Source organism: Lottia gigantea (assembly GCF_000327385.1).
Source record: "Lottia gigantea unplaced genomic scaffold LOTGIsca_26, whole genome shotgun sequence".
NCBI lineage: Eukaryota > Metazoa > Mollusca > Gastropoda > Lottiidae > Lottia > Lottia gigantea.
Window position 1 is genome coordinate 527531 of NW_008708797.1, and position 25282 is coordinate 552812.

Sequence of the window (25282 nt, forward strand, 5' to 3'; positions counted from 1 at the left end):
AATGTGTTAAATACATGTCAATTGGAATCATACATCAGGAGCAAAGAATATCTCAATGTAAAATATCATGCTTCATTTTTCATCTGAATGAGAGATGAACACATCTCAAAATATCTAGATTTAGTCAACTTATTTAGCATTGGTAAACAGGCTATTTCATTACATTTCAAGATAGTTCATTACATTTTTCATCTGAATGAGAGGTGAACACATCTCAAACTATCTAGTTTTAGTCAACTTATTTAGCATTGGTAAACAGGCTATTTCATTACATTTTTAAGATATTTCATTACATTTTTCATTTGAATGAGAGATGAACACATCTCAAACTATCTAGATTTAGTCAACTTATTTAGCCACTATATGACATTGGCAACTGTATCCATTTCTAGCATACAATCTTGTTTTTACCAAATCCATGTTATATTTTCAGTTAAACTACCTCGTATTGTGGTAAAACCACCAGAAAAGATGAGTGTATATACAGGATTAATATTTTTATTACCATGTCAAGCTAGTGGTATGCCACCACCTAGAGTTCAATGGTATAAAGATGGTACTCAATTGTCCGATACTAATAATAGAATCTCAGTCTTACCTTCAGGTAATTATTTCATTTGATTTAATTGTAACTGTAATTATTTGATTGTAACAATTATTATTTCAGGTGATTTAATTGTAAGATTGATCATTTCAGGTGATTTAATTGTAACAATTATTATTTCAGGTGATTTAATTGTAAGATTGGTCATTTCAGGTGATTTAATTGTAACAATTATTATTTCAGGTGATTTGATTGTAAGATTGGTCATTTCAGGTGATTTAATTGTAACATTGATTATTTCATGTGATTTAATTGTAAGATTGATCATTTCAGGTGATTTAATTGTAACAATTATTATTTCAGGTGATTTAATTGTAAGATTGGTCATTTCATGTGATTTAATTGTAAGATTGATTATTTCATGTGATTTAATTGTAACATTGATCATTTCAGGTGATTTAATTGTAACATTGATTATTTCAGGTGATTTAATTGTAACATTGATTATTTCAGGTGATTTAATTGTAACAAAAATTATTTCAGGTGATTTAATTGTAAGATTGATCATTTCAGGTGATTTAATTGTAACAATTATTATTTCAGGTGATTTAATTGTAAGATTGGTCATTTCATGTGATTTAATTGTAAGATTGATTATTTCATGTGATTTAATTGTAACATTGATCATTTCAGGTGATTTAATTGTAACATTGATTATTTCAGGTGATTTAATTGTAACATTGATTATTTCAGGTGATTTAATTGTAACAAAAATTATTTCAGGTGATTTAATTGTAAGATTGATCATTTCAAGTGATTTAATTGTAAGATTGATCATTTCAGGTGATTTAATTGTAAGATTGATTTAATTGTAAGGTTGATTATTTCAGGTGATTTAATTGTAACATTAACACGTAAATCTGATACTGGATTATATACTTGTGAAGTTATAAATGAAGAAGGTATTGATATGGTCAGTTCTTATGTTACTATATCAGGTAAGGTTATTGTTTTGCTTCTGATCAGTATGTAGTACTGGATATTAGAAATTCAACCTCCAATTCCACAGCAGATGTCCACAAAATGGATTTTATACCTGTAAAACATGGACAACATTTTTTCCATTGATCAACTCATAGCAATTTGCTTATTGCATTTGTAGTGTGTGATTTGTGCTTTTTTCAGAAAAATGAAAAAATCTTGATCTTTTTTATCTGTTTTTATTTCTGTTTACAGAATATGCATCAGGTTGTTCAGACGGGTCAACAGAAGGGTTGTATGTTCATAAAAATGTTCATGCCTGTGGTGGTTCCTGGAAAGGTCATGTTCGGAAAGGAAGAACATTATGTAAGAAAGGCTGGAGAGTATGTAATCCTAAAGATAAACATATTTTACAAGAGTTAACATGGTTAGACATATTTGATCTACCTGGTTGCTATGCCTACAATGCTGCTACATATAAAGGTGTTTGTAAAAAGTAAGTATACTCTTCACCAATAGAATGTAAGTAATTCAAAATAATGTTTGATTTACTTATTTCCTTCAATGAATTCTTTTTGGAATAGATAGGAAATATGCAGGTGCCAAAGCAACATTTCATACTGTTCTTTAACTTCAAGTGACTAAAGGGAGATTATCCAATATAAGAGCAGTAGTAGCAGACAGCAAGTTGAAAAACTCTAAAAGTATTTGTCATTCTTATCCAAAATGTTGGATGTTTGAAGTAGTGTTTTGTTGACTTTTCACTAACAAAAAATTATTTATAACAGAATTTGCATTCAAGAATGACCAGTTTTCAAATGAACACTTTGATATAAACCTTGAAAAACAGGATAGATTTTTAGTTACTACATTAATCGATACGACTTTCCGCAGAGTATAATTAAAAGTTTATTGAGAGATTAGATTTAACAGTAACAGTTTCTCTGGACCTGTTTCAGATGTCACAAGAGTCGTATGGCTGGTGTTGGTAGACAATGTGGTATGATCAGATATTCCCAGAAATCCTGTTTATCACATGGTAGAATTGATGTATTTAACCCTAAAAACTCCACAGCCTGTGAATATAGAGAAGGAGAGGTAGCAGGCGTGTTGTGCTGTAAGAAAAAGAAGAGAAATAGGAAGAAAAAATTGCGTACGTTTTTTAAAATTCTTTCTAGCTGAAGTGATTTTGCCCTTTTGATGCCAGCTTATTAATTTTAAGAAACCAATTTATATATTAGATCTCTTCGTTTTTTTCAAAATGGACGTGAAACTGTGAATGCAAATGCTTTCCATCTACATCAGTTATTTATTCTACATCTTTTATCAAGTTTTGAAGAAATCTTATCATCAAATAGAATGATGAATGATGTGATTGCCTAACTACATTTAACATTAAGTTGCCATACTAAGGCTGAATTTACTGTACAGATACATTTCTACTGTTTTCTGAATGTGTCAATTATTATATATTGAACTAAACACTCGCAAGCCAAGGTTAATCATCCCATGTATAAAGTTTAGAAACATATTGCCAAACTTTTACTTTACAGAGAGAAGACCATATTGTGAAGATGAATGTCAAAATGGTGGTGTTTGTGTTGGACATAATAGATGTCATTGTGCTATTGGTTATAAAGGTGCAACCTGTCAAAATGGTAAGTTATTTTCATGTCATTATGTTTGTCTGTACTGTAGATTTTAGAGAACAAAGTGTAATGTATTTAACATATAATTATTATGGATAGCATAGCTAAATAGTAGATAACAGAAGACTATGTTCTGTTGGTGCAAATTCTCCTGAAGATTTAGAAAAGAAGATTTGATGAAAGTGAAACATTTAAACATTGAGAGGGAACACTGACAGCACAGACAGAGAACAAATTCTGCCCTTGAAATTGAAGGTTGACTTTTGAACAGTTTATGTTTTTGAGATTTCATTTGTTCATATAGGCCTACTGTACGTGTTCTGTAATTTTCTGTACTGTTGACTTGTTTGTTGTAGCTATCTGTAAACCAGGGTGTGGAAGTAAAGGGAAATGTATTAAACCTAATAAATGTAAATGTCAAAATGGTTATAGTGGTAAGCATTGTGACAAGAAAACAAATCGTTGTAAGCGGCCATGTTTAAATGGTGGACGATGTTTGAAACGTAAATGTCATTGTCCTCAAACACACTGGGGTCATTCCTGCCAATACTGTAAGTATAAGATTACACTTACGACAGGACATCTTTGCTGAAAAAATCTTATGATAAATTTTTGTTGTTAGTCTGATATGAAACATTTAAATTTTTGCATCTGATATGCAACATTTAAATTTTTGCAAGAACAAATTTGTAGCAAATTATTTGGATTGTGAATTAAGATGATAGTTTTGGTACAGGTCTGATTTATAAGGTCTTTCTGAGTAGCAAGGTTGAAATTCTATCAAATTAAACTTGATAGTACTAGAAGTTATTATTAGCTTCATGAATGTGAATATATTAGCTTCACCATTAAAGATGGTCTTGTTAAGTTACGCCTTTTCTGAAAAAAATCTATGGCTTAAATCTGGTAAAGATCTTGCTTGATGCATTGCATTCATGCAACCAGATGGAGAACTATACATCTAGGTTGCTAATATTTTTGTAATTTGTTGTATGTTATTTTATTTTTTTCAGTACTACAGCATATTCTTTTGTCTAAAATGAACAGAACTGAAAGATGAAATCCAAACATAGAATCTATAATTAGTAACACTGCCAGATATAGCATTTACTAGACTGAATACTCTTGATGATTCTAATGTTGCAACTCCTAACAGAACACTAGACTTAAGAAAAATGTCTGATTGGCAAAAAATAAATACACCCCTATACTAGAGACATTGTGCATGTAAAAATGTTACTTCAAATATTGTTTTCAAACCTATGTTATTTCACATGAAAATTGTGTATGAGGTAAAACAGTATTCTTCGTAAACTACATCTAGATAGATGAAGAACCAGCCAAAAGATCTCAATAGATCATCAAGGCTACTAGGCAGGTAAAATGTCCAATTGATGTACATGCAAGTAGATCTTTTGCAAGTAAGAATGAGAATATTTGACAAATGTCCACCTTATCATCTCTTGATGTAGAAACAGGGCTAGTTGAAAATTAGAGGGTTTGTTTCTCAATTTCGGCAAAAATTGGGCAACATGGCCAAAACATTTGATATGTCACAAGGTCACAACAGTGGCAAAGCAGATTTTGCTGATTTTAAGAATGTTAAATCTATAATATCCATGATATAGCAATAACATAGACATATTGATATTGTTTTTATGTAAACTATGTGATTCTAATCTGAATTCCATTATTCTAAAAGCAATAACACATATAAATGGCATATTTGGTCACTGTCTTAAGCAGTGTTTAACTTTGTTGTTTTATGGAAGAAGTTTTTTGGTTTTGTTAATTTATCATTTCCAGAATATCTAAAGTAAAGTTCTTTTACCTTAGATTTTAAGATTCTATAATGAATTTTAATGTGAAGAATACTTCTGAAATTTTCCTTGATTCGATTTGAAATTCTCAAATATTAAATGATGGGACTTGATGGCTCTTAAAAAATTTCAAAAAGAAATTTAAGTAGATATTTTTCTTGAAAGAGACAAAAAAGGATTTAAAATCTTGTTCTGTTTTGTTGTAAAGTTGTAAATTTGTGTATAATTTTGTTTTATTGTATTATTTTGTGCTAGTTTTTGGATGTACATATCTACTCTAACAGAATACAATAGAGAAAGTAGTAGTTACTGTATAGTATTTGCTTAGTTTTGCCCACATAATTATGTATTTATTTAAATTTTATAAGATATTTTGTCAACTGGCATCTTATTTTGAAATGACATTGACCATATTCTGTTATTTACTGACTCAACATGTAATGTGAACTACTTAGATACACAACCTGACTTTTACAATTTAGGGGAAATGACATTTTCGGATCTTATAAACTTATACTCCATGAGATCTTGAGTTTTCATGTCAAAATTCCAGTGAGATCTTTTAATTTGTTTCGTTGAACTGAATAAGATCTTATGTTACACATTATAATTTACGCAATTTTAGATCTTGCATTCAAAATTACACTGAGATTTTATGTTCTTGTCAGAAGAAATTTTATTTTCTCATATCAAAATTTACACTAAGATTTTATGTTTTCACATCAAAATTTGCACTGAGATTTGACGTTCTCACATCAAAATTTACACTAAGATTTGATGTTCTCACATCAAAATTTGCACTGAGATTTTTTGTTCTCACATCAAAATTTACACTGAGATTTTATTTTTTCCATTAAAATTTAAACTTAGATTTTATTTTCCCCATCAAAATTTAAACTTAGATTTTATTTTCTCTCAACAAACTTCACACACCATGAGTTTAGGCATAGCTATTCAAATACATAATGATAACAGATAAACTAGATTATATTGTTATAAATATTAATTTTATTTAGTAACATCAATTATTCAATAAAAATTATAAAACAATTGTTTACTTTATACCTGCAAATTTATTGTTCAATATGTAGAAACTGCAGAACAGCAATTGATTAGTACCCAGATGCCATTTAACAACTCATGGTTACTACCAGGAAAAAATATATTTCAACAGTGAAATGAATCAAATCATGATAAAAAGATCGTCGCTTAAACTATATATTATTGGCACAAAAAGTAATAAATACAATTGTGTTACTTGAAAATATATATCTTCTATTAAATTTGAAGGGAACACACAACATTGAATGTCCATTGTTATTATATTCTACTTGCTCTTCTAGTACAGTTGGTAACTGTCTTTTAAAAACGCTTTTATCAAAACTTTTTCTGGTTTTGGTGTATCTCTTCATATTACACTTCCAGTACGAACTATTCCTACGTCTATCGGGGTAATCTATCCCAGGGAGAGGTGCCCATCTTGGGACATCAAGTGGTAATCGGTAAAACAGTTCGTCGCACCAACTGCCAACATCAACAAAAGAAGCTAACAATTCTTCATCATCTTCGTCATTGACCATATGTGAAGTAATATCTTCTGGTCCAGCTTCAGATTTGTCTCCATTCGAGGCTGTGATCTGGACATTGTCAATTCCTGGCAATACCATCCATTCTGGAATCCCTACAAGTGAGGTCTGAGCCCATAGATCCTCTGCCCAGATAAAGTTGGTATCACATTCAGTTTCGCCAAAAATTGGACCTGAAGTGAATTCAAAATTTACAAATGGATGTCAAATTTCTAGAAACCTAAAGATACATGTAATTCGTTTTTCAAAATAAAATTGATAGATTTTTCAAACCCTTTTTTTTTGCATCTTATACGTTTCCTGGTTTTATATAGTATATCTTTCAGTGCAAAACTTAAAAAGCCAAGGTGACTTTATACCTTCAATTTTGGCCCAGTCTGGGATCTCAACATCAGTACACTCTGACAACGGTTCATCTGCCCAAATTAAGACATCGTCAAACTCATCCTGGTCTGGTTATTATTTTCATCAAGAGGGGTCGAGTTGTTGTTCTTGTCGCAGTCAGAGCCTTAAATAAAACGACAAATACCTTAAATACAATTAAATACAACAGCGAAAATATACGCACAGATCTACAGATGCGGCGTCCGGTTGATGAAACAATAGACTTCCAGTATAAGTACATAAATCAATTTCTACATAGCAACAATCTATCCAATTCCAACACAATTACTTGGATAACAAAAACTCATTTCCATAGGTCTTCATCTGGTAATTCAAATAATAGGTTGTGCATAGACTACCATGTTAATATTATAATGGTTGATAGCAGTAGATTCTTCAGAGTTTGCGAATAAAATGTGAACTTTACATAGGTGCGTAGGCCTACGTCCGAAAAAAGCATACTAACTGTCATTGGAGGATGTTTGATCTTCATACTGGACTTTAACTAAATAATCCAACACAATTTCATCCACAGTCAAGTTCATAACTAGTAATCTGAAAACATATAAGGATAGTCTTATGAAACTAAAATACAAAATCCTGTATTACATTCCATGCTTTGAAAAAATGACTTTGAACACAATCTGGACGGTGGTACTTACGTTATCGTCATGATGTTATTTTCTTATTTCAATTCCACACCGAAATTTTCACAAATATTGCAGAGGAGAGTCAGAATGCTTCCGTCGCTTTCAGAAATCAAAAAGCTAATGACTTTAAGACCAATTTGGCGTTATTTTTTATTATGACGTCATAATAGATGTAACGTGAACAGGTAACAATAGAATTCCATCATAAACTGTCTCGAGTTGTCGCCTGATAAAACCTCCAGAAAATATCATTTTCCTTCATGTCAATTATCAACTATGCCCTGGTTTAAAAACATTGATCAACTTAATTGTGAGGGTCAAACTTAACATTTGAAATTTCATTTGATAGAAGTTTAGTCAATATATCAGACAGTTTTAAGGTGTCTTTTAACTAATCTTAAAGAAAAGCATAGATATCCACCCCCACCCCAAAAGTTAAACGAAAAATTGTGTCGAGAAACAAGTCCGTGATCATAATATTGATATTCATTAGTATGCAAAATTTCATCAAAATCTGATGAGAATATCATACTTTTCGTATTGACGTATTCTGCAAAATCACTTCACAAATGTCGGACCCAGTTTCATTAACATCTGACCAAAACACTGTTGTCTCTATATAGACTACTCTCTAAGCTTTTGACAGATCGTTTTTCCAAAAAATCGGGAGTCATATTAAAAGACCTTTAATTAAGGATTACACTTAATAGTAGAGTCCATTAACGGTCTGAAATCAGCAATTTCTGCCTCAAAACTGACAATAAATTTGTCCAACAGGACATCTTCACATCGTCGAGCTATTACGAACTGTGTTTAATACCTTGATAGTAAAAGCCATCTTGTATCATAGCAGTTTCTAAATGCAGCGATTTGATTGAATTGTACACTAGCGAATACAGCAAGTCGTAGCACAATCCAGTGCAATCCAGTGTACAATCCAATCAAATCGTTGCATTTTCAACTTCTGTTATACAAGAAAGGTACCAATCTCAGTCAAGGTATTAGACACAGTTCATAATAGCTCGACAATGTGGAGATGATAGGATACGCACATATTGCCTTGGACATGTTATAATTTTAATTCCATTGGTTTGGTCACATCGGTGGCTTTGAAGAATTGAAGCCGACTTAAATAGTTTACAATCTGAATGTATTTTACTTACGTTATCGTCATGATGTTTCTGCTATTTCAAATCCACTCTGAAATGAAATATAATAATGCTTCCGTCACTTTTAGAAATCAAAATGCTAATGTCTCGAAGACCATTTTGACGTTACATTCATTATGACGTCATAATTGATATATGTGAAGAAGTAAGAAAGGACTCTCATCATAAACGATTAAAAATAGAGTGTCTTAATCGGTGGAGTTCCTAGCTTTAGATGGAGATGGTTAGAGACAGATGACGAGTGATGAGTTTGGCGCAGAAGGGATTGAAAAGCTAAATGGTTACGTCCATCAAATGGTTTTCGTGGGCTCTAATCGATCGGTGTGTGAATTCTAGTGACCTTGATTAGCTTAAATTGTATTTCGTCATTATTCAAGTCGACCTAGGTGTAATAAATTAGGTGCAGATAATCCGGAAAAGATCAATGCCAAGACGTTTTGCCAAGGATTACCCAAGTTGTTATGCTTGATACAAGTGGTTGTTTCTGTTTGCTCTTCAAATTAAATACATTCCAATAGGGAAAAAGCCTGAACCCAAAAAGCGGTATCGTATCGGGTACAAGATAATTGGAAAGCCATAAGGATCAAATAAAGAATATAATTACTCAGTAATTTTTATATTGATTTATTTTTTTTCATATACTGTTTACAAGTACATGATAATATTTTCTTCTGTAACATTATTTACAAAGATTATCATAATAGAGAAAAATACAGACTGGTGAAACACTAGTAACCATGATTTCTAGTTGATGTCTATACTTAATACTTAGAAATCATTATAATACCATCATAATACAGGTGTAGATTATATATATTAGAACAATTGTGGTTTGAAAATAGGTTCCCTTCAGTTTTAATTTACTTTTTAATGAACATGAAATAATATATAGTACAATACCGTACCAAGAAATTATCATTTGAAAATCATCAGAGCTTGACTTTAAATTCTCTTACATTCAATGGTAGAATTTGTAAGGCTTATAAACTAGCAAATACAAATGAAAATGCTGAGATGTGCACCTGTACCAAATTAAGAAGGTCAAAGTTATGTTTTGCAGATTATTCAGTTCCATATTAGACATACATAATTGATTTCTTGAAGCTGGTAAATAAATTATGATAACTATATTAATCTTGTAATTTCAAGATCATTCCTTGTTGCAGTATTTTTTCTGTTCCTTAAATTTGTAAAACTTTGAAAAATAAGCACATGGTTTACAATTTTAGTCATTTCCATTTTAAACCAACTAAATGTCTCAAAATAATGCAATCTTGAATTAGGATTTTCTACTTAATCTCCAACTGTTTTCTGTAAGTATGTAAATAGTATAGAAATTCTTATCTAAGTAAAATGAATGATCAATGACTTTAAAATTGTGATTTTAACACAAAATAAAACAGTTAAATAGAATGTTGTGAAATAATTTAATTCATGGGCATGTCAGAAGCTGGATGGCGATTTAATTTTGTGGATTGCTTTTTGTCTAAATTAGTACATTTTCATCAAATTGTCAAATTTTTAAGACAGTTTTTATTTTTGCCAATTGTTAAAGGAATATAACCTCTTAAGATGACCACAAATATTAATATATATTGAAACTTGGCCAAAATGAGCATTGTTCATCAGTGGACTTACCTTGTGTCATAACTATACAAAATAATCTCTCCATAATGATCTGATTCCAATAAAATACAGGTAATTTTTGAAAAATGCTTAATATTCCTAAACATATAAAGTAGTTTAGTTGATTTATTGGATTATAGAGGGATTCTGTTGTTAAGTCATGACACCAGGTAAATCAATTGATGAATATATACTCTTTCAAGTTTCAAAATTTAAATTCTTTGGTCATCCTATGAGGTACTATTCCTTTAATACGGTAATATATGCCATATTATAGTGGATTGTCAACAAAAAATGATCTCCCATGAATATTAATGATTTCACAGTCTGGGGAATGAATGAAAAATGGAAGGAATGAATGAACGGAAGACAAATCTAAATATTGATGATAACATTGAAAATGAAAAAGGTGGACAATGTTGTACATATAATAGTGAGATTCTTGAACATGAATCAAATTTGATGAAAAATCTATGAAAGATGGCATCTACATTTAGAATTTAAATCAAAACTCAACTTAAAAGGGTCCTTATTCCCTTTCTTAAAAAATTCAGAGCATTTTTCATTTCACATATTATCAAAGTACAAATTCACTACTCTTAATCTCTACAGGGAAATGAAAATCATAACATTTGGACAATTATAAAATTTTAAACTGTATATTTAAGTCCACAGAGATCATGCTAGAAACTTTGATTTTAGCTATTTTAATGAAACAATATTCTAATTCCTGATCAGTATAACATAATAAATCACAACAAGAGAGCTATTCAAATTTGCATAACTTGATAACATAACATTATGGAAGCTCTATGCAAACATTGTATATCTGAAACAACCATTTATCACAGCTATATAAAAGTTCAGCATTTTTGTTCATATACATATCATTGAGATGATACTCCAGTTATTTCTGAGTTTATATCAATAAAAATTGTTCTAAAACACACCATTTGATAGTGACTTTTAAAATTTTGATTTATTTGGGTTATTAATTAAAAATTCATGATGACAGCATTGATCATTGATCTTATGTTTCATGAAGCAATCATTACTACAGATTTTCTCCTTTGTTTGACAATGAAATTGCCAGAAAATTTGATTTTAGAATACGTGTCGAAGGTACTGCCAGTTAATTCTATTTTTTTTAAAATTGTCCACAAGTTCTTTACTTGTCATGTAATTATGAATTTGGTCTAGTATCAAAAAATTAATTTTTCTTCACTTTTGATAACACAGAATAATGCTGAATTGTATTTTGATTCAAGATTTATTTCTTGCATACATGACCATATCTTAACTATTATTTGAAATTACAAAGTCAACATCACAAATCTTATTAAATGGTCTTTACACAAACAGAAAAAAAAAACTATCGTGATCTAGAACTATCACTGGGAAGAATATCTTGTTGGCGTAGTAAATGGAAACAAAATGATTATCAAAAATACCTAATTCTTTTCACACCAAGATTATTTTTTACAAATGTACAAAACAAAATGACCAGCATTTTTATTCTTGTGAAATAATAATGAATAAATTTTACACAACCAAATTAAAATTTCACAAAACAACATTTTGATTCTGGAAGGATGCAACCACTCATATTTAATTTAAACAACTATTTGTAATAATCTTTGTAAGATATATAGAAATAGGAAGGTTACATTCAAATACTATGATATATGGATATACTAATTTATTACATACTACATTTCGATTTATTTGATAACATTACCTGTATATGTTTTGAAGTGTAGTATGTAATAATTTCAGAGGTAGCAGCCTATATCCATGAACTGAGTACTTTACTGAAACCATTTTTAATCTCATAAGTTACAAACAATTTTAATATCCAAGATATCTATCATTTAATTACAAAAATACTATGCAAATACCCTACCTACAATATAACATAATTATACAAGATATTGTAATTGTAAATCTTATGACATGTAGTTTTATAAATCTTTCAAGATATACCATTAGCTTAATCTACCAAGCTATAAAGCACAAATTATTTCTATGGAAATCAACCATATGTGATCTTACACAGCCATGACAAATTAAAGAAGTTAGAGCCATATTAACAAAACATGTACTTAATAGAATTAAAACATGAATAGAATAAGTTTTCAAATGAACCGATCATTTAGAAGATCTTTAATCAGAACTATTAGAGACACAGCTTTATGGAACAACAATCACTGGTTAAAGTTTTATGCAACGTTTCGACGTGTTTCCCCCTTCGTCCTCAGGCTAATTACATACATGTCTAGATACATCATAACATCTAAATAAAAAAAACTGTCACATTAGATTATTTTTCTTTTCCTTTAAACAGTTCTGGTCTAATAATGATTTTCAAAACCATACCAACCATCAAAATGTTAAAACATTTGAAAACATTTAGCAAATCTGCAGAATGATTTTGTTGTCCATGAGAATGATGAATAATGATAACAATGATGATGATAATGATGATGATTAAATGATGAAATTAAAACCACAATATATGAAAGATGGAGTCAATGATCTATCAACATTTTAATGCACTACTTTAATTTGGGGGTCTTTGCCTTGATTGACTAAAGCTATAGATGTCCGTCCAGCACGTACTATTTCTAAAGTCATTTCTTTACAATCTCGACATATGTTCATCAACGGTCCTTTTATCACATTAGCTGGGTTAGGTTTAAAGATCATAGACTGAGAACGCTGTAATTTTTTACTCTTCTCCCCTTTCTCCTGTTTTCTGTTAGAAGCTGGTGTTACTGGATTGGACCCTGTTGGAGCAAAACTGAAAAGAAAGATAGGATTTTATTAACCACAAAGAAAAGTATTGTAAATATATCATGTTAATCTTCAAAAGGATTGACAAGGTGATAAATCCAGTAAAGAGGTGTTTCTGAAGAATGAGAGCATGTCTTAGCTCATTAGCGACATCCACTACGGTACTTATAATAGTTAACCTCCAATTCTAACAGTTTTTGAACAATATTAGAGCTTATAGATTTGAACGAAATTAAAGGAAAATTATAAGAAACTAAAAGAACATTTGAGCTTTCCTGGTTGAATAAAGAATTTACAAAGCGGTAGGTGTTCCAGAAACAAGTCTTCCATCCATTGAACATAGAACAAACTGAATTGTAAACAAAACTGTCAAGTGGAAGAAAAATGTAGAAATCTAACTATAAATGCATTTGTACTTACTTGACAAGTTTTTTCATAGCTTCTTTAGATTCATGTGTAGGAGAACCAGGACATAATGTATGTACAGGAATATTTTTAAAATGTTCAGTTGGTACATTCATCTGAAATTGAAACAATAAATCTATATTAAAATCTATTTCCCACACATTTTGGGAATTCTTAAAACACTTTAATTTTGTTTTTTTTCCACACCTATCTTGATTTTCATTTTAATAACTTACAATTTAGACCATAAATAATACTTACTTTTCGAAGGCACTTGCTACAAACAGATCTTTTACAGAATTTACATTTTGTTCCCCATTCACCAAATAATGAAAATTTCACTTTCTTACAAGTAAAACAAATCTGAAAAACAAAAGTATAGTTTAGAGTTGTCTCCCTTGATTTATTATGGCTGTCATTTTAAATAATTGAGATACCCGACTTCTTATGCAACTTAAACACAACTAGAATAATTAGGGAAAGATAATTTCTAAGAGCTTTAATCGCAGACTAATCCACCAGTAGAAAGGATCATCTGACTCGGAGCTGTTTATCTGAGAACATAATTTTCTTACCTTTGACTTAGCTACCTGATTATACAATGTTGGTTGAGTTATTAAAGATTCTAATTCAGCTTTGGTTAAAACACTTCTTATATGCGTAACTTCTTCTAATGTTAAATTCAAACACTCAATTGGATTTCGCCATCTTTTCTATAATTTTAAAAAATAAATCTTTTAATAAATAATAACTTAATAAAGCAATTTCAATTACATGTAAGATTTTTTTAAAAGATTTTGAACTCTTGTGCATCATAAACAGATATGTGTATTTTCAACAAAAATACATGACGTACACCCCCAAATAAATATATTACACAAGTTTAACTGTAAGAATGGGTTTAGTGGTATCAGGTAATATCCTTAGCCTGTTTGTTTTTTTCTAAATTGAATACTTGGTGATCATGAGTTTTAATCATGATAAAAGTAAGTCAAGGCGGTGATCTTAAATACAGTATTTTATTCATTATTCAAATGAACTCCACTGTCAATAGGTATATAAGAGAAAGATCATTGTGGAGAGGTTTAGAAGATAAAATGGTGAAACCAGACGTTATCTTTATTTTTTTCATGTTTTATATTTTCAAATCAGATCAACAGTATTTTTGTGGGTTTTGCAATTATTCTAGTCGAAATTAGAGAACTGAACTATAAATTACACTCTATAATAGAACAGATAAATTTTGAAACTAGGTTTGATGTTGTTTACCAACACTGGCCTATAGATTTACTATCTCACTGATGTTGATTCCATGCCAAATAACAAGAATCAAATCATGCACACTCAAAATAAAATACAAGCTAACTTCATTCACTATCAGAAAATATAGAATGCTGTAAAATTCTTAATTTATGAAAAAAAGGTTGCATGATGCACAAGAGTCAATACAAGGCAAAGATATCAAGCAAAATAATTCATAAACATAGAAGATCAACAATTTTCTACTTGAAAATGTAATGAATTGAACAAAGATATTTCAATTGGGACAAAACATTTAAAAAATTAAAATATTGGTATCGGTATAAGTAAATGAAAAGATAGCTTGCAAGGCAAGGTAACATACGCCCACTGGCAGCTGTCAGAAATGATTAAACAGTCTTTAGTGACTACAGTGTTGCACAATATAGCTAATAGAGTGAAACGGTGAAAAATTATCCGATCATCATGAAAATCAATAGATCATCATGAAAATCAATAGGGATCATCTTCATAACGACATAGACATACAAAATAAAAATCAAAAGAATCTGTAAAAAAATGTAGCTTGTAGAGTGAGCACGAGTTGCACAATATAGCTAATAGAGTAAAACGTCAAGTCAGACACGATATTTCGGTGAAAAATTATCCGATCATCACGAAAATCAATAGGGATCATCTTCATAATGACATTGACACACAAAATAAAAATCAAAAGAATCTGTAAAAAATTGTAGCCTGTAGAGTGAGCACGAGTTGCACAATATAGCTAATAGAGAAAAACCTCAAGTCAGACACGATATTTCGGTGAAAAATTATCCGATCATCACGAAAATCAATAGGGATCATCTTCATAATGACATTGACACACAAAATAAAAATCAAAAGAATTCATAAAGAATTGTAGCCTGTAGAGTGAGCATGAGCCAAATGTGAACGGACAGACCGACGGACCGACGGGGTGATTACAATATACGCCCATCTTACGTGTGGGCGTATAAAAATCAAAAGTTTTTCAATACTGTTATAACATTTTCAACCCATTATTTTATATTATGATCATATAGAATATATCTGAGAAAACTATTTTTTGAAAATGTGCCATGTTTAATAATTGTGTAAGGTAAAAAGCAAATTGATATGAACTATTTGGTGCCAAGGTTAATTTGCTGGCATCTAAAGGTTTGACTGCAAAGTTGGATTAAAGAGAAAATAGGTGCAAAAACCAAAGCAAAATGGGAAAAAATTAAATCTTAAGCATGAAAAAATGTGCTTAGATTAAAATAAGTTACAAATTATGTTTTAAAGTTGCCTGTCCTATATAAAACAAAAATAAAATAGAAAATAAACTTGATATTCTAACAAAAAAACAGAGATTTTATAAAGGATTTGTATAGTTAAATCTAGTAATAACCTAAAAGTGAACATATCTGTTGAGGCAAGAGACTTTCTAGTAATTCAAACAGTTTTGGGATCTTTTATTTTTTTCCACAAGGAAAAATTAATCAGATTTAGTTACAGACTTGATACAGCCTTTTAGAATCCCATGAATGAAAGAAAGCATTAATAATAAGCGTGCTAGTACTTACCGGTACAGGCCTACAATCTGGACACGATGCAGAGGAGTTAGTAGAAGTCCGGCAACATGCCGATTTCCAACTTACATGCAGAAGTTCAGTAGCATTCAATTCACTAATATTTTTATAACCAACATCAGTGACGTCATTTTCTTGAATGATCCCTAAACTTGGAGATTGATGGGTCAAAGACCTCTGACCCATCTTTTCAGGTTTTTTTGGTGCTGTACTTTGGTAAATGTTTTGGGGACTAGAATGTTTATTGGATACACCACAACATGTAACTGTTTCTGGACTAGTATAATTTTTAAGGTCGGATAAATTTTGAATTGGAGGTTTTGGTGATTCACATGGTTCTTCTTCCTCTAAGGGTGGTAACTCTTGTTGAACTACCTTGCCGTCTGTTGGTGATTCACACACCATGATGGTATGTCTTCTAACTAATGTACATTGTCTTCTTTCTGATGTCGTCGCATCTCTCACCACTAAAAAATAAGAAAAGAAACTTTACAGATTGTTTAAAATTGATCAAATGAAACCACGTTCTATTTCGGATTTTTCAAGATTATTTCAGTAACTTAGTTTTAGTGTTAAAATGATCGACTGTTCAAGTAAATACATTGTATAAGCTTTCTTACGCTATAATTCAACAGCAAACCTAACCATATAAAGTTTTTCAAATCATATTACAAACCTGTTTGTTGCCAGGATTTAGTTTCAGGAGACGATAAGGGAGACATTGATGCTGACTTTTTCTTTTCTTCTTCCATGAATTCATCCTGATAATCATCATCCTGAAAAAGATATAAAAAAAAAGATCCAATTTTTCTATTCATTAAAGCTGCAACAAGGTTGGCATAAAGGATTCTGACAGCACAACAATTTCTGTGTTGGCAAGCAGAGGAACAAAACAGGACATGCTCACTCATATTTGGAACACCTGATGCCACTCTTCAATAATATTTTTCTTGATGTCTATGTATCACTAGACTTTGATAGTGATTAAAATTGTAACTTACATCAAAACTGTTATTGAGTAGTAGATTAAAGTCAGGTTTGATTATTTTTCGTATAGGTTGTGGACTGAGCTCTTCATCACTGGAGTCTAATGTAGTCCTTGATGTCTCAACTGAAATTTAACAGGAATACAGTTGTAGGAATGTAAATTGACAATAAAAAAAAGAATCAACATAATTCCTGATTGCAGGTTAGAAAAAAGTGACTAGTTGGCGTTAAAATTCATTAACTTCAAATTGATAAAGAATTAGCCCAATTCTCTCATAGCATGTTAAGAAACTCTAAAAATTGTCTTGTCTTTCAAATGACATTGTTTTATTGCATTATTGGCCACAAGAAAATTGAAAACAAGTCCAAATGTTTTGTGTTAACACAATAAAAACTCTTGTCTACAAACAGACAACTTGAACTTGTTACAATTTGTTGGGAATGTGCTAGATAAATATTGCTGTTTTATTGAAAAAGTGTCAAAAATCTGACCAAACATCTTCAATAAATGAGGTAAATTCAGAGTAAAGCGTCAATGAAAGGAATTGTTAGTATTTCTATACAGAAACAGCTTTAAGAGATGTTTACTGGTGTTTTGTTGCAATAGGTCAACCTAGGGTGTTCATTTATTGACATTATGAAAACACCCCGTCATTTTTCCACCAATATTTCATACAATCGTGACATATGACAGTGGGCAATGGTCATCTAATACAAAAATCAAACATAACACAAGAGAGTGACAAATTTGGACAATAAATATGGAATTTAGTTCATACTACTTTTATTGACATCATTTTTACGAGCAAATATTATAATTTGTCCAAAAACAGTCAATCTAACAAAAAATAGTGTATATCAAATCACCCTCCTTACAGCCATTTCATAATAGGGTCGTTTATATATAAATTTGACTGGTCTACAAAGGCAGCACTAAAATTTAACCCCAGATAATTCTTTTCTTAATTCAGCAAGATATCAGCATCAGAATATTTAATGGCTTTACTATTTGATATAGAAAACTGAAGAAACAAAAGAATCTGATATAAAAGTGGTATATGCCCATAAATGTTTATATTATATTTGATATCACTTAAAAAAGTTATTATAGTCTTCAAAAACATTGAACAATTCAATTTAACAACAATATATTATCATGTCTTACACAATGTGTTAAAGTATAAGCCAAAAATTGGGATAAAAAAATGAAATTATCACATGATTTCTCTTTTTAATTACATGTAATAAAATTTGAAATTTAAATATTGACATTATTTGAATATGATAATGAATGAATTAAAAAGAATATTATATTGTTATATTTTAGCCTGGAGTCAACAAGAATCCAATAAAAATTCATATAATCAATCTTCTTTCTTTACTTTTTTTTTTTTAAGATTTGTTGAGTTTTTATAACAATTTTTTTTCGGGGAAATACATTTACAAGAATCACGATTTTGTACAAACGAATTTTTCATTTGAAGTTTTTTTTTTAAACTTTCTCTGAGTCATTATAGAGAGTCAACAAAAATCTTACATGAAATGTATCATGTACATCAAAATGTCATCAAGAATTTTTTTTCTTCCCTAAAAAATAAACGATAGGTTTTTTTAATATAAAATTTTGAATCAATTGCACTAAGAAACTTCTCAAAAATCAAGTAGAAAGACAACAAACATAAGAATGGTATTCAGGTATCGGCAGTTGCAGGCTAATTTCTTAGTCTTGCTTGTACAGCAAATCAAATAATGTTCATAATGTTCAATGATGATGGTTACATTTTAATACATATATCGTCAAATCCTAAATCCTTATTCATTGAAAGTATTAATCTATCCTATCTTTTACATGTTTGTATAGCATGATAAGCACAGTGTACATGTATGATTTATCTTTAATAATATCTCAAAAGTCTACTTCATCTCAAATTTATTCAGGATTTTAAAATATTTCACATATTTCCCACAAGAAAAATAATATCATATTGACAGATACTTCTAGTGTCTTGAATTGAATCAGGGCAGTTGACATGAAAAGGTTGCAAAATTGCAATAAAAAAATACATAGAATCTAAAAGTCTGTTCAAACACACAGCTAACCACATTTCAGTGTTTTGTTTGGAAGTGGATGGAGCCAACTCATGATATTGTGAATTTACCTCCTTAAACGGAGTTTTTAGCAGATTGATGCAGACTGAGATAAGAAATGTTCCCAAACTTTCACTTGTGACAAAATCTATAACCATTAATCATGTCTGTTTTAAATATAACTTGATAAATTTATACAGGGATAAATAGACAAACATAGATCAATATCATGCTTATTTAAGCATATCCTATCTATTATACTATATTGTGTTCCAAAATCATTATTAAAGATAGCTTCCCTAGCTTGTCAAAATATTTCCAAGTTAACCTGTAACAAGTACAACAAATGCCATAAATATTAGATGGGATATTTCCTTTTCCTGGTTGAATCGGGGAGATTTTTCATACAATTTTACATGCTTTATATTTTAGCAGAAATTTTAAGGTCCAACTGCTCCTTTTTCTAAAATTTATCTTTTATGACTTAAACATATCAAAATAATACTTATAATTTAACATTACACAAAATGTGTTCTTACAGAAAATGTATGATCTACTATTTATTGAAACAAAGCAAATGTGTTCCATTTGTAAGTTCTTCAAGCAAAGTAGCACTGTTGAAAATAAAGTTAAGGTTCTAAAAATTTACAGAATGTATCCATCAATATTTCAATGGTACAACTTATCTTTAAAATCATTTTCTATCTGAAAAGCTATAAAATCAGTGTTGTGTTATAATTATAGAGACAATATTTACAACACATTACCCTCACAAATTCACACATTTAACTCAAAATCTATAATATTGTCTATTAACAAGGCTCCCTGGTGTCAACAATGTCGACCTAAGACTTTGAGCTGTACTAATCTTTAAGGAATGTTCAATATAAGCATTCATTTATTCTAGAGGTAAATAACATATTCTAAAAATATATAACCACTGAATGACATGAATAAAATTCGAGGATCTGATGGACTTCATTGCATAAAAACTAGATATGTAAGTAGTTATTGAATTGGCTCAAGGCCACTCTCTTGCAATAAAAAGGTGTGAAGTAGATCTATAATGACATTGCCATTCAATTATCAGCCCTTTAATAAGAGATAATTTTACTCCTCCAAAACAAAAGAGTTATTACCACCATTAGCAACTCAATTAAAGTCCATTTTTTTTGCTATGTACTAGTTTTCTGTCTCAGTGAATTTGAATAATAAATTGAATGTCTGCCTCTCATTATATCAATAACATTCAACAAAATATTCCCATGTCATATTTCTAAACTTAGCCATATTTCTATAAACCCTAATTGATACTGGTACAGAAAGAGTGTGGGAAGGTATGTCTTTATTGACTCTCAAAAAGAAGAGCTGCTAATAATCAAAACATCCTTACTTGAGAAATACCTTTTTGAACTTACATAGTAAACAAACAAAGGGCCATATTCTTTAGATTTAATTCAACTAAATAAGATATTAGATTCCCCAAAAATGCCAAAAGTCAAATCTAATATGGATATTAAATGTCCTGATGCCACTATGAAATTGCATTCATCTTCAATTTCAGGTTGTCCACAATATGCTATAATTTGATCTGAGATGTACAGACAATAACAAATTAAATCAAGATTATAACCTTTTAGAAACGTGTAAAAAGTCAACTTAGTCTCAAAATAGCAGCCCAATTATTGACCTAACATGAACAAATGAAATTGAATTTTAATGTCAAAATGCTCTAGTTAATCTTTAGAATAAACTTAGTGTAAACTATGAAATACTAGAGCACCAAATTTCAATGAATTAAATCATGATAATTTTTATTTCTATATAATATAGGGATGACTCATAGTTACATTTATTGTTAGCCAACATCACATTTATAAATCCAGTGTACATTTCATGTTACACATGAGTACAGATGCAATATAATAATATATATATATATATATATATATATATATTTGTATGTCAATGAATGTAACCTTATAAACACAGATGTGTATAAAAATATTTAAAGTTAATAACAGAGACATATGCTGGCTGAAAATTTCTTTTTTCTTTCAAACAAAAAAAGGAAAAGAACTTTTCTAAATTAAAAAGAGCTAATCAGAAACTGTCAGCACATAAAATGTAAAAGAAATGAAATTAATTTTTCGTCCTACTTTTCTGATTGAGCAATTCAATGTAAGGTGCAATAAGAAAAACTTGATCAAAACAATTCTTTATTTGCTTCTAATTTAAAATGAGGATAGAAGCAATGAGTATCAGCTATAGACATATAAAGGTACATACCCACAAGTTTTCCACCTTTCACTGGTCGTAATTTAGGAATGCTTCTGATATCACTTAATAATAATTCTCTAGGATCTGGGGGGTTGGGTGGTAGTGTTTTTAATTTTCTGTCTTTAGCCTGAAATGAAGAACATAGCCTTACTGGTATCATGTACAGATAGTCTTGTAACAAAGCCGCCACATGCTGTAACAATAAAGTTATTCAAAACATATTTCGTGTTCTGACTTTTGCTTCTGATTTCATCTTTAAAATGCATTGTGCAACTTCAAAATCATTATCCATATGTTTATACAGATGATTTGAAACACAAACTTTCTCTCTTAGAACAGATCTGAAGTTACACACAGCTTTACAACTTCTTGTATAAAAAGTAATTCATTTGTGTACGATAAGGTAGAAACATTGTCTTGTTTTAAAACAATTGGCAAACATAGCATAACGCATTTAAGAATATTTACAAAATACTGATTGAAAAACTTGTTTGAACAACAAGCATGATACTTTCATATCTTGGCAAAATGGCTGCCAAATTTAACAATTGATGTTTTAGTGTGTGTTAGTTTCACATCTATTCTAGAATTCATTCATTAACAAGATCAGAAAGATTGAATGCTAAAATATCTTAAAAATCTCACAGGCACAGCTGATTAAATATTATTCATAGGACAATGTTCTATAACTATAAAAGATCAAAAACAACTATGATGGTGTAAAAAAAAATGGCCACCAATCCTCAAAGCCTACCTTCTTCCTTCGTGACTGTGATACTTCCATGACACAAGTCAAACAACACAGACGCAATAAAATACGCCTACGTGGTTCCTTCATCCACATAAGCATACTTTGAAGGTCCAGGTTAGAACTTTCAGGCTTATAATATCACAATAGTTCATCATTTTAAAGCATAAATGTTCAAATGTATATTTACAAATCCTTGCAGACGCAGAATATATGAATAGCATCTGATACCAAGTCGTCAGAAAAGGTCAATATGACTCATAATTAATAAGCACCAATTAACAGCGTCCATAAATTACCAAATAATTACCAAATATCCTGACAATCCTAACAAAATATATTTTATATTGCGAAAATTTCCATACAGTCACTTATCTACTGGCATTACCCCTATACTCCTAATATAGAGTTCATTTTAGTGGGCCAACCGAATAAACGGTCAATTATATCAAATCAGATAATAAATTACCCTGCATACATATATCATGTCAAATATTCAAATATGTTTTGTAGTGTTTTGTTTATCAGGGACAGTTAAAACTTCTACCTTGCACCATTCCAATTTACTGTTTTATTTACCAGATCGTGACATCATTATTATAAATCTAATAAAACTGATATCTTCAAAACTCATAATCATCTCACAGACCCATTTAACTTATAACTTTGTTCTGTTTTGATGTCAAAATACTAGGGAGTTAAATCACTGAAATTTGACAGATCCTGTATCAATTTGGATTGTGTTTATTGAAAGGAACCTAAATTCTTGTAGGTTTGGTAATTAATCTCTATAATTATCTTAATTTACTGACTAATTAGACAATAATTAATAATAGACCTACTGCTGAAATTTATAGGCCAGATCTCTTACTAAGAATACCAGGCATACATGTTTATATTAACATGAAAATTTACTGAGTTTTAAGCCAAATTAGAACAAATTGTTCAGCTTTGACCACAAATAGGTTTAAGTGTGACCAAACATATTATTGAGAACAAACAAATATGTTTAAAGAATCTATTTCTCAAAAATAAATCAAGCTTATTGAAAGCTTAGAAAAACATGCAGTGAATAATACTAGTATTTCAGTAACAAATCGGACAAAAAAAAAACTATTTTATTTCACAAACTGTTGAAAAGAATTTTAAAACCAAACACTACTAACAGTCAAGGGTATTGTCAACAGTGTGTTTCAGATGCTCAGCATGATTCCATGTTTATCTGGACCAATATTTAGAAACATGTAGTTACTAATCAAGGTAAACACTACCTTCAAATAAACAGACTACATTTTCAATCATATGTCAACAATAATACTGCATGTAGCTACAAAGCATTCTGCTATTGTAGGCATTAAGGGTAACTATTGATTTCAAATATTGCTACAATCCAATAATACTAATCAGCTATCTGACCATTACTTCCTTGTAAACTATGACATCACTTTCATAAGTAGAGAGAATTTATTTACCTACTTTCACAAAACGACATAAAATTTTACAATTTTGCATTGTTTAGACTTCTGGTGATTGTTGTTCAAGGTAACATTGTTGTTCTGGGAAATGCATTTAGACAGAATTTCAGTTTTTCTGAAAACAGCTGACACACAATGTAAGAAAAGTATGAAAACAAAATGTCCACAAAATTGTAAGTCTTAGGTACAATTTTACAGAAAAAAACATAAATTAGCATACCTTTTTTAATGGGGGTCTGGAACGGATAAAATCTAATATCACATTATGAGCGTCTGTTTTGACTTTTTGAGGTAATTCACCATTAATCTAGTAGAAGGAACATGCAGAAATGAATTAGTATAACAATATAGACATCATGCAACTAAAGCACACTGCACACAATGTATTATTAATCCATGACAACAGGCTTCATCACAGCATCACATTATACATTATGCATCATTAATGAATAAGAGAAGGGTGTAACATCACATCGTATTAACTGTATCATTAATGCATGAGAAATGTGTCCAAGTTTCATGCTAAGAATGGTGAGATCACATCACATCAACTTGTAAACAATCTATCTCCTATGCTTAACAATAATAGAATATCACATAAAATGGCATAACCATTTGAAACCAAGTCAAAGCCATGTTTCCATGATAAATTAAATTTGCTCCAGATTACAAAAGCTCATTTAGTAGCTTCTATCAAATCAACACCAAATTCAATTAAATATCAACACAGTTGAAGTCATAACCAATGTTTTAGTTTGAAGGCTAAAAGATGGCAGACTTGATAGACAGTGATAACATGCATAATATATTGAAATTCAAATTATTACTTACCATAATTTTATGGAGGGCGTATCTCCGAGATCTGATATCTTCTAACAATATCTCAAACGGAGTCAATTCATATTCTACTGGTGGAAAATTCACATGTTCAACCTTCTTTAATCTCACCCCTTGTCGTAACTGTCGCATAATCTGTACCCATAATCGCGCCTAAAATTATCAAATATACATAGAGATTTAAAAAATATCCACTTATTCTAAGCCTGGTACCACCTTGAACAGTTAACCTCATGTGATAACAATGTCAGAAAATTGCTTACAGGTCAAAAATTGGCACCACACACCCAATATGCTATAAATAGTTCTAACAGGTAAACACAGAATAATGATGTAAATAAATAATTCCTGTATTGTATTATCTACCATTTTTGAAATATGATATTCATGAAGATTTATTGGGTTCTG

General features: G+C 30.1%; 3 protein-coding genes across 3 annotated transcripts in view; all 3 read right to left on the bottom strand.

Annotated features, from left to right (window-relative positions):
• Positions 1 to 638: 638 nt before the first annotated feature.
• LOTGIDRAFT_117668 (hypothetical protein) lies at positions 639 to 1352 on the bottom strand (the record flags this gene model as incomplete). The annotated part of the gene is made up of 1 exon (XM_009055944.1): positions 639 to 1352. The coding sequence occupies one exon, from the start codon at positions 1350 to 1352 to the stop codon at positions 639 to 641; it is 714 nt and encodes a 237-aa protein (XP_009054192.1).
• Positions 1353 to 6208: 4856 nt separating this feature from the next.
• On the bottom strand, positions 6209 to 7637 carry LOTGIDRAFT_160743 (hypothetical protein; the record flags this gene model as incomplete). Its single annotated transcript, XM_009055945.1, has 3 exons — positions 6209 to 6753; positions 7431 to 7519; positions 7627 to 7637. 3 exons carry the CDS (start codon positions 7635 to 7637, stop codon positions 6209 to 6211), a joined length of 645 nt encoding a protein of 214 aa, XP_009054193.1.
• A 5981-nt stretch (positions 7638 to 13618) lies between these two features.
• Positions 13619 to 25282, bottom strand: part of LOTGIDRAFT_117664 (hypothetical protein) — a gene marked incomplete at both ends in the record, with an annotated part of 36426 nt that continues 24762 nt past the window's right edge. Inside the window, 9 exons of the mRNA XM_009055946.1 lie at positions 13619 to 13723; positions 13869 to 13970; positions 14183 to 14320; positions 16712 to 16917; positions 17322 to 17381; positions 17433 to 17565; positions 21846 to 21941; positions 24258 to 24344; positions 24869 to 25027. Coding sequence (XP_009054194.1) covers positions 13619 to 13723; positions 13869 to 13970; positions 14183 to 14320; positions 16712 to 16917; positions 17322 to 17381; positions 17433 to 17565; positions 21846 to 21941; positions 24258 to 24344; positions 24869 to 25027 — 1086 coding nt within the window. The remainder of the gene's footprint in view (positions 13724 to 13868; positions 13971 to 14182; positions 14321 to 16711; positions 16918 to 17321; positions 17382 to 17432; positions 17566 to 21845; positions 21942 to 24257; positions 24345 to 24868; positions 25028 to 25282) is intronic.